General features: G+C 33.8%; 1 protein-coding gene across 1 annotated transcript; it reads left to right on the top strand.

The window, feature by feature from the left end:
• Positions 1 to 13,425: 13,425 nt before the first annotated feature.
• LOC120084868 (cytochrome P450 CYP82D47-like) lies at positions 13,426 to 16,634 on the top strand. Its single transcript, XM_039040681.1, has 2 exons — positions 13,426 to 14,508; positions 15,854 to 16,634. The coding sequence occupies exons 1-2, from the start codon at positions 13,567 to 13,569 to the stop codon at positions 16,475 to 16,477; spliced, it is 1,566 nt and encodes a 521-aa protein (XP_038896609.1). The 5' UTR covers positions 13,426 to 13,566; the 3' UTR covers positions 16,478 to 16,634.
• Positions 16,635 to 18,699: the final 2,065 nt, after the last annotated feature.

An 18,699-nucleotide genomic window follows, 5' to 3' on the forward strand; every position in this document is an offset into this window, starting at 1 on the left:
AAAAAATGTAAGATTTCTATAAGTAGATTCGAAGCCTTACCACTACCGTAGCAGAAACGATGTGCCCAATTCCAACATGCTTCGTGATTTTCCCAGCCTCCAGTTGCCTCCAGGAACTAATTCCTTGAAATGATGAACAAATATGGTTAGTGGTGCCTGAATTAATTATCCAGGCAAAATCATCATTCTCCACTAAACAAGTTTCCAAAACAAGTAAATCACATTTACCTTACTTGACCTTCTTCTTTTCTTCCAAGTATTTGAGACAATTTCTTTTCCAGTGTCCCTCCTAGTTGCAATGGAAATAAATTCCCTTTGCAGCCTTGGCCTTCTTGCCCTTCTAGGCAGCAACTGGTGGATTAGCTATCCCCTTTCCATCTTTCTTCTTCTTCAACTTTTTGGTATTAGAAGAGGAAGGCACAGGCTTAGTTCCAGAGGTCGAACATCTGAAGAACTTCTTAGAGGATGAGACAACATTTGTCTCTCCCTTATGTTCCTTGACTTTCATCAAGAACTGTAAAGTCTGTAGCTCTTGAGTAAGGTGGTCAGGTTGTAGTCAATCCGTTCATAACAACATTACTATGAAACTGCAAAAAACTTTCAAGTAAAGTTTCCAGGATGCTAACCTGACTGGCCTCATTGATAATAGACTCATTCATCTCCGCCACGTTAAAGTGGACCATCGTGTTGAGAACATGTACTCGAACAGATGCCCTTTCTTGTATACAGGCATTGCCGATGTATTTAGGAGCGTCATGCTTGAGTTGTTCAGACGGTTGTCTAAATGACCCCCGTAGGGAACCCATGTTCTCACGGTAGTGATCATGTGCTCATGTTTCTTGGCCAAGACTTCAGAAAGGCTTGTCTGATATATGCTCGGGCCTTTTCATTTGCCCGTACCAAACACTCTTATGCCTCCTGAAAGTTTCGAGCAGCATTTGGAGCTAGGACTGAAGGACATTCCTCCATCAGGAAAAATCTTAGGTATCGATGATTATAATTGTGTTAATCGTGTTTTTCCAGGTGATATAGTTATCACCTATTAACTTATCAGCGACGAGCATGTTTAGTGTCGAAGAAGTCATTTTATAAATTTTGCTGAAATATTAAATTTATTTATATCATTATTCAAGCATTACCCAATTGAAAAACCAATCAAATTTAGCAAAATAACTTAATTCATCCTGTGTGACATCTATTTTGCAATGATGTTTCAGTGAGGTAAGGTAAAAGCTGCCATAAGGTGATCAGGTACACCTTCACCGAAATGGGACCATCTAAACCAATATACAAAAAACTCCTTGTTACTGTAAATATGAGTCACCATCGTTCGGTCCAGAAGCTGTTAACTATCTTAACATCTTCTTGTAAATGTAACCCCTCATTTTAGATTCTAGAGTTTTGCTCCAATGAGCCAATCGTAGGGCAAAAACTATCTATTTCTAGAGTTTGAGTAATGAGTCATGCAAATGTCATTCGTAGAGGGACATAGGCAAAGGTGCCTTGAGGTCGAGCATGAAAATTTACTACAAACAAATGAGAGAGACCGGGGGATGTGTTGACACATGTCCTGCTCCCTCTTACTATAAACACTCTCTCCATTCACCTTGGTATTGACCTATACGAATACTACCTATAGGGAGACATAAGCGAAGATGCCTCGAGGCTAAGTATAGATCTCACAGTGTGAACTTTGAGGGAGAAACATGAAAAAGAAAAATGAAGTATCATATAGCCTAATTTTCTCCCACTAAATGTTTTACCTAGGGCTATTTAACTTAGAAAAATACGGCTACTTATTTTTACTAAGTGTTTGTTTAAATTGCCCAAAAGTAACATTTACTTTGAATAGTTAAAACAACTTTGATTAATATTTATTAAATATTTTAATAAACTTTAATCAACAATTACATGCTCGTAGCAAATCTATCTAATTTACCTTTCTAGATCAATAACTAGGTAGGGGAGTTTCATTTCCATCAACTTAAATACCACAGCCAAGACAGAACTAGTCTTAGAACAAATGTCCGTTATAGATATGTTTGCCACAAATTTGACCTTTTAATTAAAACCAATTTAATCTTATTAAACTGATTAAAATATTAAACTAATTTCTAATCTCATTAGAAATTTTATGATCTTAGGTCTATGTAATCATATTTTAAAACTATTTTTTATTCGAACCTAAGTTTGCATGCAATTATGAATTATTGATTTTAATTTTTATTTTCATTTAATTATAACAATTATAAAATAAATTATATAAATTAAAATCACACATTGCATTGAATGACATAATTAATAAAATTATAACATTTATAAAATTTTCTAAAGCAGTGTCATGCAATTCCCGTTTCATTATTTAACATACATAACATTTATATATACTAAAGTAATGAAATAATTAATAACGTACACACATCCATACATCCAAACTATATTTTATAAACTTTATAGTATAAATGATGCATGGCTAATGCACACAAACATATATTATAACACTTATATTATATGATGAATAAGCATGCTATAATATAAAATCATGCAACTATATATTATAATATTTATAATATAAATTATGTATGAATAATTCATATGATATGGTAGAATTTTCTATATTGCATACATTATGACATATAAAAATAAAAATAAATCATAAATCAAATGAATAATTTAAACAACAATTTAGGGACCGATATTGGACTCCTAAACCAGTAGTTAAATTAATAGAACTAATTTGATGACTCACAAACTTAAACAACTTTGAAATTGCAGACTTGATAGCAGTTAATAATGCCTAAAAATATAGGTGCCTTTACAATTAACTTGAAATGTAAAAGAATTTAACAAACCAGAGGCTTCATCCCAGAAACTCCATTAATCCACACATCCACAAACAATTTAACGATTAAACAGATAGTAGATATGCTTCACCCACCAAGAATGTAAATGCAATTCTTTGCATCAATGAATTTGGAATATCATAAACCTAGCTCTGATACCAATTGAAGAAACTCTTATACAAAAGTACCTCTGAGCGAAAACGGATCTTTTCAAAGACACTGTGACAGAATTTCCACACTTACATTCAAGAAAACAGATATGCATCATATTGTAAAATTACTGTCAAGCAATCGTTCAGCAACACCACCGGTCGTCTACCATGAACGGTCTCCACATGAATAGAAGGAAGATGGGGACGACACCAACCACTTGGATCCCTTAGTATTCTCGGTGTGTGAATCCAAAGAGTGGGCTCTGTTCGAATTTGGAAGAGGAGAAGAGAAAAAGAAGATCATATACAACGATCAAGCAAGTGGGAGAAGGTTGCATCTATCGTATAGACAAAATGTTTGATCGTTTAGATGAAGTACACGATCGTGTAGTAAATAGGCAACGATCATCTATACGATCGTAAGACGATCGTTTAGTACAAGGTACTGATCGTTTAGAAGATGGCGCACACGTGTATACGATTGTGTAGTAAAATCGAGCTATCGTATAGACTCTCAATTTACTAAGCGATAGGTAGCAAACACTTCCTGAGCAAAATAACTGTGATCTTTTGCAAAATGAAAACAATTTTCATTTTATTCTTTAGTTATGAAAACCGATTGGAACTTCCGACTAACACAAAATTACGGAGAAACGGCGTGCACAATTATCCCATAATTGTCAAAATTAAAAATTAAATATAATCATATTATATTTATTAACCTATAGTTTAGTATCAAATATAACCATAGTGTTTCCTCCTCCACTAGATATAAATCATATTTATATCCAATTTTGTCCAATTAATGTATCTTATACATAAAGTCAATCATATCAAATATAATTAACCAATTCAATCATATCATATATAATCGAACTCCCTTTTGTCAATTTGAACATTTCAAACTGGCCCAGAAATTGATTCTCAACTTAAATCCATTGAGCTACCAAAGGTGACCTTATGGACCTATGGCTCGAGCTCCAATGGTAGGTGAATTGCTAACTAAACTCTTTAGCTACGAGATCCTCCATCTGTTAACTGCCAGGCATTCCACTAAAGACCGACATCTGAACTCTTCTTAGCACAGATATATTTTTGTGTCCATCGGATATAATCAATCAACAGTACAATAACCCTTCACAGATGCTCGTAAGTACAGCTGGGCCAATTTACCGTTTTGTCCCTGTAGTTACATCTAATTCCTTAAGTACTACTAATCCCTCTAATGAACAATACAGCATAGTTCTACTATGTGTGGACACCTCTTGGGCCAAGAGAAAGTGTGTGGCGCCGCATCGTTCAAGCCCCAAGATCAACCTTTAAGGGAGCAATCTATCTACTCACCCCTTCTTCGGGGAAGGAATGAATTCCATCTTGTGTAGTTGAGTTCCTAGCTCCCAAATCAGACGAATCCCCAAAGTGGTAGGTTTGAGTCGGCAACCTAATCACTCGCACCCATGCAAATCAAAGGACCGCCTTCAAAGGCAGGAGTTCCCAACTCACTCAGGATTGAAGTCATGTTACCTATGGTCATCCTCACTGAACGACGTTATATAACGAGACGTTAACACTTCGTGGTTAGGTCTTATACAAACTCTTTGTATAGGACACCCCCGCTCGCACGTCCCCACATGAATGTTTAGGATCAGACCATCTATAGCAAGTCACAATACTTGTAACTATTCCAGAAAGTGGGCTGCATCCGTAGCGTTATCAAGATAAGGTTTCTCTCCTATATCCATATCCCCAACAAATATAACACATAACGTATAGTTTTTATATTGTATCAAATACAATATAACCTATAGCTTTTGTTTCTCTCAATACTGCATGACATTTAATATAAATCACATTTATATTAAATTTAATTATATGAATCCTATCTAAATAAATAATATTTGAATCATATTCAAATACTTAAATCCTCTCTTAATAAACTTTATTTTATAATGTATCAAAATACATTATACTAAGTATATAACATATATTTAATTTAAATTATATATATCATATATTCCATTAATTTGAACAATTCAAATTAATCCAAAATTAATTCTCAACAATCCTAGTTAAGCTATAGAGGGGACCGTATGGACCTGTAGATTGAAACTCCGATAATATTTGAATAATTAATTAAACTTCATTAATTAAATTACTCAACATCCATTAACTGTTGGTCACTTCATTAAAGACGACAGCTGCATTCTTCGCACTATAGATATATTTTTGTGCCCATTGGATATAACAAGCCAACAGTGCGTTGTCCCTTCACAAATTGCTCGTAAGTACAGTTAGACCAAAATTACCGTTTTTCCCCTGTGGTTATATCTAACTCCTTAAGTACCATTCATCCTTCTATGAACAATAAGTTATAGTCCAACTATGAGCAAACCCCTCTCGGGTTAAGTGGGTGTGTTGCATCACATTTTTCAATTCCCCGAGTTAGCCTTTAAAGGAGCAATTTATCTACTTACCCTAACATTATGGAAGGAGTGAATTTCATCTTGTATAGTTGTGTTTCTAACTCCGCAATTAGTCAAATCTCCAAAATGGTAGGCTTATTGAGTCGGCGATCTGGCCACTCTCACCCATATAAATCAACGGACTGGCTTCATAGACAAGAGTTCACAACTCACTCGGGGTTCAGGTCATGTCACCTATGGTCATCCTGGTGAAATGTAAGTCTCTATTATTAATGTCATTATATAATGAGACTATTCATTTCGTGGTCCAGTTGTATACAAACGCTTTTGTATAGAACACCCCTGTTCCCATGCCTCTACATGACTGATCAGGATCAGATCATTTATAGCACTTTACAATAGTTGTAACATCTACAAAGTAGGTCGTATTCGTAATGTCACCAGGATAAGATATCCAGACCTATCCATTTATCAATCTACTAGAGACCATTTAGGTTATCACTTAAACATGATCCACCTGTATGTCTTTACATACATGTTTAAGCTACAGAAGATAACCTTGGATGTTAGTTTATTGATTTTGTGCATTAATGCTACTAATTGTCGAATAAAATATCTCAAATTTTATTAAATAAATATATTTTTTGTACATTACAATTACAAACTATAGTCCACAAGATTTAGGGCATCAACCCCAATAAATGTCTTAAGATTCTGTAATGTAGTAATTGTGCTATGATGCAAGCAACGTTCAAGTCCATGCAATAAACTTCTTGTCATAGATTTTATGCAATGATATGCAATACTATTTCTAGATATGCGTTATTAATAAATGTTCTTGTAGTATGCTGTGCGTTGAACCAAGTATAATTTCATCGCAAGTTTCTCGGTATGATCCGAGGTCGAACACAGGGATTGTTTTAGGTTAATTGCATTATATTTGTGATAAATGCACTCTCTCGAGATCTAACTTCGGTTGAAGGCTCCGGTCGTCACTCAAAATGGATGAGGGAAATGAAGAACTCTTAAGCTTTCTTCTCACACATTAGTCTGGATCGCAGGGATAACCCTAGATAAGTTGAATTTCTGCTTAGCGGCTTCTATTTATAGAGCTTGGATCGCCAATAACATTTATGGACTGCTCTGATTCTGACATTCGCGATGCGTTAGTCCTTTTCTGATCTACTAACGGTGTGGTAGGTGAAATGTCAACATCATCTTTTGATTTTCCTGAGATATGCGTTGATGCATTCATTCCACCAACCTTGCGTTGATCCCACTAATATGCGTTATCGTGTAGCCGCAATCGTGCAGTGACTGCATTCGCTTAATACCGCAACTCTACATGATGATCGCAATCATTTGACGATCGCAACTCCTATGCGATGGATGCATGCGGCTGATCACCGCAACACCCATGTGGTGGTTCGCCTTTGCGATGGAGAGTTTCTCTGCATGCGGTCGTCTAGGCGGTAGTCCGGCTTCCGCGTTTGCGTCCACTTCCTGCATTAGCTACAAAAATAGACAATTGAACGCATAATAATGCATAATAATGGATTAGCCGAGATTCTCAATGTTGAATGCCGCAAGCTCGTTTTCTCATGAATTTCTAATATAATTGTCGCATATTGTACTTAACAGCCTTCATAATTCTAAATAAAAGGCCTAAGATGACATGCATTTCTGCATGTCATCAATGCTCCGAAGCTCTGTTTAGGTTCATTTTCTTGTCGTTTCAACTCCAGTTGTTGGTTATACCCCTTACTTGCTCAAAACCTACAAAATCAAGGAATAAACACATAAAATCTTAGAATAAGCCCGAATTAAGCTACGAAAAATAACACTTTTACGGTAGTATCAAACACTCCCAACTTAATTCTTAATTGTCTTAAACGAGGTAGAAACATACAATCATGCACAAAGATATGTTTGTTTAATTGCAAGGCTCGTTACTCTCGTTTTAACAGTCTAATAAGATCGTGCATGCAATCACCAATGTCATCTAAAAACAAACAATCAAATGAGGCAATTTAAGAAAGTTTCTTCAAATCTATTCATGCAAAAGTGAGTTCAAGACCCTTCTATCTAAACCTAAGCAGAACTCGTAATAGATTTATAAGGCTCTCAATTTGTTTTCCCGTACTCGGGTTCGAAGGGTTAAGAATTAACTTCCTAAACTCCAAAGTTGCAATACATACAAAATGGAAAGACCAACCTCATTGTTATCAATGAAGAACATATTGTGCATCTCCCAAATTTTTCATTTGAAATTGCAATGCTAGCCATCTCTTTACATTAGCAAGAAATCCTGTCTCATTCCCAATGAGTAGGATATCATCAACATAAACTACCAAGAAAGCTACAGTCTTGTTACTATTTTCTTGTAAACACAAGGTTCGTCAACATTATGTTCAAAGCCATAACATTTGATCGCAATGTCAAATCTTATATTCCAGGATTGAGGTGCTTATTTTAATCCATAAATGGATCTATTAAGCTTGCAATTTTTTTGCTCATGACCCTGTTCAATAAACCTTTCTGGTTGAGACATATATAACTACTTTCATCGAGATGACCATTCAAAAAAGCTACCTTGACATCGATTTCCCATATTTGATCATCACAGAAAGTAGTAATAGATAAAAGTATTTTAATAGATTTAATCATGACAACATGAGAGAAGGTTTCTTCATAGTCTACCCCCTCTCTTTGGGTAAAACCTTCTGCCACGAGACTAGCTTTATAGGTTTGCACCTTACCAGTTTGGTCTCGCTTTCTCTTGTAGATCCGCCTACAACCAATAGGTCTTACACCATCTGGTTGATCTACAAGCTCCCAAACAGAATTGAAGTACATTGACTCTAATTCTAGGTCCATGGTTTTTATCCATTGGTCTCTATCTACATCGTCGATTGTCTGTATAAAGGTTAATGGATCCTCTAAGCCATCATCAGGTATGATGACTTGAGTTTCTATTAAATCCTTGTAGCGGTCAGGCTGTTGAGCAACCCTCTCACTACGTCTAGGCATTTTTAATTTATGAGAAGGATATGACGGACCAATAACTTTTGTTGAAGGACCAGCTTAATCAACAACTTTTGTTGATTTATCTCTAGATTCTCTTGACATCTCATCTAATACTAGTTTACTGCATGGTTAATGATTTCTTATTTGATATTTCTCTAAGAATGTAGCATTTGTCAATACTAATACAATATCTTCTTGAGGATCTAAAATGAACCACCTTTTGTTTCTTTAGAGTATCTTACAAATAGGCATACTTTTGAACGTTGTTCCAATTTCTTAGGGTTTTGTACCAATACTTGTGTCGGACATCCCCAAATTCTGAAGTGACGTAAACTACCTTTACGTCCTCTCCATAACTCATACGGTGTTTCTAAAACACTTTTTTAGGGAACCATGTCTAGAATATATACGACAGCTTACACTGCATACCCCCAAAAAGATTGAGGTAATTGGCCATAACTCATCATTGAACGAACTATGTCTTATAGAGTTCAATTTCTCCTTTCTGCTACACCATTCTGTTGTGGTGTACCAAGTATTGTGAGTTGAGATTGAATTCCATTTTCTACTAAATAGTTATGGATTTTTAAATCCATATACTCACTACCCCCATATGATCGAAGTGTTTTAGTCCTTTTACCTAATAGGTTCTCAACCTCCGTCTTGTATTCTTTGAAATTTTCAATAGTTTTAGACTTATGATGCATTTGGTAAACATAGTCATATCTTTAACAATGATCAATAAAACTGATGAAATCTTCAGATCCTCTCTGAGTCTTAATATTCATTGGATCACAAAGATATGAATGTATAAGGTCTAGAGGTTCTTTGGCTCTAAGACATTTTCCTGGAAAAGATCTTTTAGTCATTTTTCCCTCAAGACATGATTCACATGGAGGTAAAAATTTGTCTTCTAACTTATTTAAATGTCCATATTTTACTAATCTCTCAATTCTGTTGATATTTATATGACCAAGTCTTAAGTGCCAAAGATAGGCGTTGAGAGAAATCTTTCATTTTTTATTTTGAGTTTCTGCTGTTTTAAACATCTCTATATATAAAATAGCTTTTGCCTCAATTGGTTTTAACACATACAAGTTATTTTTAAGTTTAGCAAACAAGATACAGAGATTAAGTTCCTTTTCATTTTATGTACGTAATATACATTTTTCAGTAAATGTAGAAATCTCCAAAACATAACTTGATGTCTCTCATTGCTTCTGCTGAAATGACTTCACCTATTCCCACTTTGAAAGTCATTTCATTTTCCGTTAGCTACTTCCAGGAACTAGTTTTCTAAATGGAAGTGAAAATATGATTAGCAACGCTTGAATCTAGTATCCAGGTCAAATGAGAACTTTCCACTAAACATGTTATATTACAAGTAAATCAGATTTACCTTGATTTGCCTTCTCAGCTTTCTTCTCTGCAAGATACTTAGGGCAATTGTATTTCCAGTGTTCGTCGACATTACAATGGAAACATTTTCCTTTTGCAACTTTCGTATTGCTCTGACTAGCAGGAACTTTTTTCTTCCCTTTTCCCTTCTTCTTAATTTGGATACTCTTATCTTTTGAAGGTTTAGACTTCTTTTCAAAGGGTTTTGAACCAGATGTTGAACCCTTCTGAAATTTCCTCTAGGAAGCAATATTTGATTCCCCTTCTTTATTTTTCATTAAGGATTGATAAGTTTGGAGTTATTTAGGAGAGTTGTCATGTTGTAATCAATATTATTCATTATAGCATTTGTACGAACGGTTAGAAAACTTTTCGGAAGAGATTCCATAACCATACTAACTTGACTCCTCTTGTCTATGACAGCATCATTTGCTTCCGCTTTGTTGAAGTGGACCATTATGTTCCGTACGTGTTCTCTAACAGACGTCCCATCCTTCATACGTGAATTCTAAATGTATTTTATAGCATCGTATTGTACCGTTGAGGACGGCTGTCCAAACATCCCTTGTCTCCATGATCTCTTTTGTAGTGACCATGATTTTATGCCTTTTAGTAAGCACATCAGATATGCTTGCTAAAATGTAGCCTCTGGCTTTTTCATTAGCCCTAACTCATCTGTCATAGGCATCCTGAACATTTCAGTTTGCATTAGAGTTGGGAAGAGGAGGACGTTCCTCCGTTAAAACGAATCTCAGGTCATCAATGACTAGTGTCCTGTTTATGTTTGATTTTTAATTTGAATAACCATCTCCATTGAACTTATCGGAGGCTAAGAGATGAATAATCAAGTTCGACAAGCTGAAACATAAACAAATTCTATGAGAAAATTGCATCTAAATCCAATTTTAACAAAAGTAATAAAGTACCCACATATCTTTATTTATTTGCAACAATACTTTTGTAAGTCAGAATAGATGCTACCAAGGGGCAGTCAAATACTCTTTCACTAAAGTTAGACATTCTTGACTAAATACTATATCGATAATAACTCTTATTGCTATAGTCATTTAGATATCGTTTTCGATCAAGAACTTACTGACACTTAGTAACTCTTGTAAGTGTGACCTTCCATTTTAAGATTTCATAGAACGGTCCACCTAAAAATGACAATAGGCGAAACATAAGAATATCACGGTATTGGAAGAGACCGTAGGATATGATGACACATTTCCTGCACCCACTTACTATGAACTACTTTCCCTATTCACCTTGTTATTGATCCATGCAAACACTTTCCAAATAGAGCAGTCGCGGTAAAAGCGACACGAAGCTGAGTATGGATCTCATAGTGTGAACTCTTAGGGACGTGAGAGCTAAAAACAATATATCATATTTATTATTAATCTTCCACTGATGTATTCCAATTGTTTGGGTATATCTTGTACTTAGGTATATTTCGGCTAGAAAACACCCTAAGTCTATGTGGTTTATCCAAGTATAACGTTTATATTTTGATTTAACCTACGATGTCTATGTGATAAAACCTTTTTATTACCTCACACCGCTCATGCATGCTCATAAAACCAATTAACAACACTCAATATCTCGATTATAATCCCTAGGTAGCAGGTGTTACGTAAACCGTCAACTTAAGTGCCTCTAGCCTTAGATAGGATTGTAGGCCGATTGAGTTTGTAACCGTGTTTTATAAGATAACAACCTATTTTAACTATTAAAACAAGTTGTTATTAAACCTAAGTGAGCATGCATCTTATTTTTGTTGTAGATTTTAAATGTCTAATTCATTTTATAACACATATAAAAATATAGAAATACTATAACATACACTTATGGATTCCATACTATAATAAACTATATTTTTATTTGACACGTGCGCTTGCGCATATCAGAGGACAAGAGATATGAAGGAACATTCTTTTATGAAATGAATAAGAATGTTTTCCATTTCATTTCAGTTGTATTGTAGATTTTAATTACTTTTAGAAAGAAATTCAAATTCAAATTCAAATTAATATTTATTTTATAAAACAAAATATTAAATTAACAAATATCAATTTAATAATTAAAATAATATAAAAAATAAGTTTAAATTAATAAAAAAAATAAATATGTTATATACAAACTATATTAAATTAATGAAAAATTTTCTTTAAAAAATTAATGAGAAAGATGATGTATATTTAAAACGTCTTAGGCACTCGTAAAATTTTGTATGAAATAAATATAATTATTTAAAGATGTCGAATATCTAATTTTGTACGCTCCTTTTAAGGTAACGTGTAATATTACCATAAATGCTCAAGTGGGTGGCGTAATATCTGATGAACCAGACAACCTTAAATTAATTAAACAACAAAATTTTTCTTGGATCGAAAATCAAAAGTGAACAAAAATGTGGAAATTCATAGCACACTTTTGTCATTTTCCCACGAGGGGTGTCATGTTGTCTCGTAGTGGTTGTAGATGGTGGAACAAATACTATTCAATGTGTTCTATGATAGATTTCAAATATATTTTTAAGTATTTAATTTAAATATTTAGTAATTCACAATAGTTTTTTAAATATATTTTAATTATTTTTATAAAAAACGATTTAAATAAAAATAATTTTTTATTTTTTCAAATCAATCCAAATAACCTGAATCTAACCTAATTTTAATGCATATGGAGAAAGATTTATGTAGCCTAACATGTATTAGACATAATACTTTTTCTTTTTCAAGAAGACTAATCCCGAGACATAGAAAAATGATTAAATTCTACTCTAATCTTAATAAGTATTTCTACCCTAAATATTTATTTTTAAAAAATGGACCCTGGACTTAAATAATTTGGGATAATTTATATTTATCTCATTTTTCTAGTTCATTCATTAATTTTAATTTTTAAAAAATAATGAGGTAAGAGTTTCATAAAATTCTCTACTTCAATAAGTGCACACAAAATAAAATTTATAAACCAAGGAACACGTACATCACTAAATAATTCTACTGAAGCTGGCTAATAAAGTTTAAAAATAAAAACGCTTTAATTTTGTTGAACCTTTTTTTGTTCATCAATATGTAGTTAGAATAGATATCTGAATAATGTTAGAATTTTTCGATAAAAACAAATTATATACCTTACCTACTTGAACTATATTGTTCACTATAGTTTGTTTTTTTTTATAAATTTATCAAACTCGTATCCAATATATATGCGGATTTAGGATAATGGTAACGAGTAGCATTTTTAGGATAATAATCATTTATATAATAATATTTTTTAAAAAAATTGTAAATATAGCTAAAGCTATCACTTTTATCAGCTATATGGTCTATTATTGATAGACTCCTATCAATAATATAGTTTATTATTGATAAATTATCTAAATTTTATCATATTTGTAATTTTTTACATTACGTTATATCTACTAATATTTTGAGACTGATTGTTATATTTGTAAAAGTCCTATAAGTTAATATTCTCTTGAATATATATTTTTTTTATAATGCATATTCAAACAAAAATCAACCTTAAAGTAGAAATTACATCTCTTTTAGATGGAGTAAGATAAACATTGAAAGACTTATCTAGATAAATAAATTTAAAAGTGGGATGAAAATGGAGCGTTTGAATAAAAAGGAAAACCAATACAGGCAAGTGGGATTGTCAAATAAATTCGGCTGATTTATTCTTGAATGAAACAATCGACATTCCTCCATGGAAATTATTTCACCCCATCTCAATCTCATCACACTCGGACTCTTCCTCTTCCTTCTCTCCTCTGTTTTCTTTCTAAAGAAGCTAACCAGAGCCTACAAATACAGAGACCCTCCTCAGGCAGCCGGCGGATGGCCGATCATCGGCCACCTCCGACAGCTGCTCGGTCCAAAACTCCCTCACGAAACCTTGGGAGCCATGGCCGACAAATACGGACCAATTTTCACTATCCGTGTTGGTGTCCACAAAGCTCTGGTTATAAGCAATTGGGAAACGGCTAAAGAGTGTTACACAACACATGATTCACTCATTTCTTCTCGTCCCAAAAGTTTAGTTGGCCAATTGTTGGGCTACAACTTTGCGGGGTTTGGGTTCAGACCAAATTATGATTCTTTTTACCGTAGCATTCGGAAAATAATAGCTTCGGAGTTGCTTTCGAATCGGCGTTTGGAAGAACAGAGAGAGGTCAGAGTTTGTGAAGTGAAGAGAGCGGTGAAGGAGGTTTATGAATTGTGGAACAGAAAAACAGAGGATTTGGTTTTGAATATGGATGAATGGATTGGGAATGTTAATTTGAATGTGATTTTGATGATGGTTTGTGGGAAGAGGTTGTTTGGGGATGATGAGACGATGAGACGGTGCCGGAAAGTTATGAGGGAATTTTTTGATTTGGGTGGGCAGTTTATGGTGGGAGATGCGATTCCTTTTTTGAGATGGTTGGATTTGGGTGGATATGAGAAGGCTATGAAGATAACTTCAAGGGAATTGGATTGTTTTATTGGGGAATGGCTTGAAGAACAACGCCGGAATAGAGACTCTGCCACTGCCGCCGCCGCCGCCGATGGTCGACGTGACTTAATGGATGTGATGCTTTCGATTCTTGAAGAAGGAATGGAGCTTGGTGGGTATGATGCCGATACAGTCATCAAAGCTACTTGCATGGTATGCTGTACATTGCTACATTTGTTTTCATTATAATTTGATGGATCTTTATATATTTGCAGCTTACTCTAATTTTACAGAAGAATTTTTTTTTTAAATATCTAAGAGATAATGAAAATTGTATCAGTTGAACGATATGTGAGTACAAAAAAAAGAGGAGTTTTTTTTCCAAGTATCTCTATCTACCACTTAGGAAAATAATAATTTTAGCATGTGTGAGTCCAATGAATTGAAAGCTTAATGGAACAGGGACATTCCTTGTACATTTTCTTAATTATCATTGAAATTAAAATGGAGAACGAAATTTTGTCTTGGTCCCATTGAATTATATCCTCGATCATGGGCCCCATCTTTGTGGAAAAATTTTGCATCTTACTTTAAACTAAAAAAAATGATTAGTTATGGATTAAAGTGCAAATTTGACCACCATAATTAGTTTAGTTCATACGGATTGTTTGATAAAATTTTATCAACTATATTGATTAAATTTTCACTTTCAAAATTATAGTGACTAGATTTTGATTATTTCCAAAATATAGGGAAAATTTTGAAATTTAACCTTCATTATTATAGTTTTTCATGTCATTTTTTAATATTTTTTTATTCAATATTCAATTTATGTGACTCTAATACATGTCCACTTCAATATATATAGTTTTATTATCCATTTGATAAATTCAAAATAAAATATATTAAATTTAAATTTGGCTTTGCGATTTCCACGTAATTTTAATTTGAACAAATATCAATTTATATCTCTGAACTTTAGGGGTGATGTCAATTTAAACTCTAAATTAATAGTTCTATTAAATTAAACCCTAAATTTTAGGTACTATCCATTTAAATTCCAAACTATTAATTGTATCAATTTAAACCTTGAACTTTTACGAGTGTTTCAATTTAAACCATAAACTTTTGTGACTGTATCCAAATAAAACATAATTGAGGGTTTAAATCGATACACTTATGAAAATTTAGGATTGAAATTGATACAATTAATATTTGCGCTTTTAAATTTGTCCAATGCTTTTAAACGTTTTTATAATTTTGAATTTATTTTTTTAATTTGGTATGTATAATTTGGTTGAGTTATAATGTTGGTCCCTATAATTAATAAAACTTCATAAATAATCATTGTCATTAGGATATATATATATGTTTAGTCAGATGGCCATAAGCTAATATTTTGTAGTTTTGGCTTACAATATTAGCTGATCATATATATTATGGTCTAGAGGACTTATGAGATTTAAAAAAATTGAAGCTTAATCCAATTCACAAATTGAAAATTCTAAAATTAAATTAAATTTGATTTTTATGTTGTTTAAACTCTCTATAACAACAGGCCCTTATAGCTGGAGGAACCGATACAGTCACAGTAACTCTAACATGGGCGATCTCATTTTTATTAAACAACCGAGAAGCATTAAGAAAGACACAAGAGGAGCTGGATATCCATGTTGGAAACAAAAGGCTTGTGAATGAATCAGACATAACCAACTTGGTGTATCTCCAAGCCGTAGTCAAAGAGACATTAAGGTTGTACCCAGCAGGCCCGCTGTCGGGGATTCGAGAGTTCAGCCAGGACTGCACGCTCGGAGGCTATCACGTGGCCGCTGGCACGCGCCTCATCACCAACCTTTGGAAGATACAGACCGACCCTCGAGTTTGGGTGGAGCCTTTGGAGTTCAAACCCGAGAGGTTTGTGAGTAGCGAGAAGCATGTGGATGTGAAGGGCCAAAATTATGAACTTGGTCCATTTGGGTTTGGAAGAAGGGCTTGTCCTGGGCTTGGGTTTGGTGTTCAAATGACGCAGTTGGTGCTGGCTATTTTGGTTCATTCGTTTGAAATTGGAACTCGTTTTGATGAACCAGTTGACATGGAGGCTAACTTCGGACTTACTATGCATAGAGTCAACCCTCTTCAAGTTATTGTCAAGCCTCGTCTCTTACATACTGCTTATGCTTGAATTTTATATTGGAATGGAACTGCTTGCTGTTCTGCTTTTAAGTTTTGTTAAGTTTTAGAGACTTTCCAGTTTACAACTATTTGTAACATAAAATAAAGATGGTTGGTTTGATTAAGTAATCAAATTTTGATATGTTGGTGGGAGGAATTTTCTGAAATGGGAGTCAGGAGCTTTGCCTTCTTTTCGAGAGTAATATACATGGTGAATTCTTTTCTATATCACACTCTAATCACACAAAATATTTTTAAAGAATTTAAGAAAAAAATTGCCACGTGAAAAATTATGATTAGACTATTAGGTGGTAGAAAAAGAATATAGTCTAAATTACACCTAAGTATTTTTCGGTGTTTCAATTCATAGAATGATAGAATCATGGGAAAAGCATCCTCAATTATATTCGAACTTCCTATGATGTTTTCAAATCTATTTAATGTTAGAAACTGAGCCTTTTTTTTAATTAAATCTGTTATGTGGCTTTAGGTAATGTAACTAACTATATACCTCCTATTGTACTTCTGCGCTTAAGGTTGTGCTGCTTCGATTGCTCTTCTAAACAATTATGTGCAGAAAGGAAATAGTGTAGGTTAAATACCAGACTGTCTGCCCAGGATTGTATGTTTGATTGAATGGGTCTTGTCGTCTATTTTGCCCATTAAAATTGTAGCCTCCAATTGTATTTATCTCAAGAATTGCTCCTCGCATAGCACTTGGACAAATATCACTTGTATGTCCAGCTCCATGATACATTTGGCAAACAATAGTAGACTGTCCATTCTCCGTCTTTGTCAACTATTTGACAATAGAAACTAGGTTAGATATTTCTTTTTGAAGTTCACTTACCTCATTGGCTGATTTAACACTGACTGAGACCCTTTGTGCGAAACTGTTGAGAGTTGGCTGCCATGGTCGCTATCAGTTTCATCGCCGTAGTAGCGGTTTTGTTTACTAAGGCTCCTCCTGAAGTTGCATCAATACTGCTTTTGTCAGCCTACATCAGTCCCTCATAAAAATATTGGATCAACAGTTGGTCTAAGATCTAATGGTGAGGAAACATTGCACGTGTATTTCAGAATCATTCTCAATGCTCGTGAAGTATCTCCCCATCGACAATACTGTAGATCTTCTTTCTGATACTCGCAACTCGAGATGTTAGGAATAACTTATCCAAAAACTACCTGCAACTCCTCCCAGGATGTGATGCTCTCAGGTGGAAGGATGTAGAGCCATTTCTTGTCATCATCCTTCAATGAGAAGGGGAATGGCCTCATATTAACCTGTTCTCGAGTCACCCCGTTTGGTCTCATTCCATCGCACACCACATAAAATTCCTTAAAGTGCTTGTGCAGAACTTCATCCTACAAAACAAAGAAAGAGTGGAGTAAGTGAATTAACCTAGATTTAAGCTCGAAATTACCTGTCATTTCTGGATAGGAAATGCATAGGGGCTGTTGAGTGAAATCAGGTGCAGAGAGCTCCCTAAGCATCTTCTCATGTTCATCCATTATTAGTGGATTTTCAGGAACACTTTCTGTTAGAATACAGAAACAAGCAGCGGAAGAAAAACAAGATCATTAAACATTCTAATTCATTAAATTTGGCTTCAAATTCAACATTCTCATAAACTAAAAAGAAGGTTTCAACACTAACCTTTAAAGATACATTTGAATCACGAATTCCAGCTACACACCTCCCTTCCTTTGGATGTGAACCACCACAAGGTCTTCCCTACTATTCTCTTGGGACTCAAAATAAGCTTGAATTAGGGAAATGAAGGAGAAAGGCTTTCTTTTTCCGTAGAATGAACAATTTCTTCAAACAGAATTTTCAACAAAACATCTCTTCAATGCAAACCCATTCCACTCAGAATTTGAGCTATATATTGCATGACTATCATACATTCAAAAAAACATGTATGAATTACAGCTCCACCTTAAGAATTTGAGCTGGAAATGCAATGGATTGATGACTAACCTACTAGGTTGAGAGGTGGGAAATTCCCACTTTTCCACTTTTTCTAATTTTTCAAGTTTTTTTATTTTAATTTTGAAACTTTTCCAAAATTAAAATTAAAGTTAACTTTTCAATTTTAATTCTTTAATAAAAATGAATTAAAATTGAGTTTTTATTAATTTTGCAAAAATTAGTTCAAAAATTAATTTTTCTTATAAAATTAATAATTAATAATTAATAATTAATTAAAAATTTAATTAATTTTAATTAAT

This window comes from Benincasa hispida, chromosome 9 (genome assembly GCF_009727055.1).
Source record: "Benincasa hispida cultivar B227 chromosome 9, ASM972705v1, whole genome shotgun sequence".
NCBI lineage: Eukaryota > Viridiplantae > Streptophyta > Magnoliopsida > Cucurbitales > Cucurbitaceae > Benincasa > Benincasa hispida.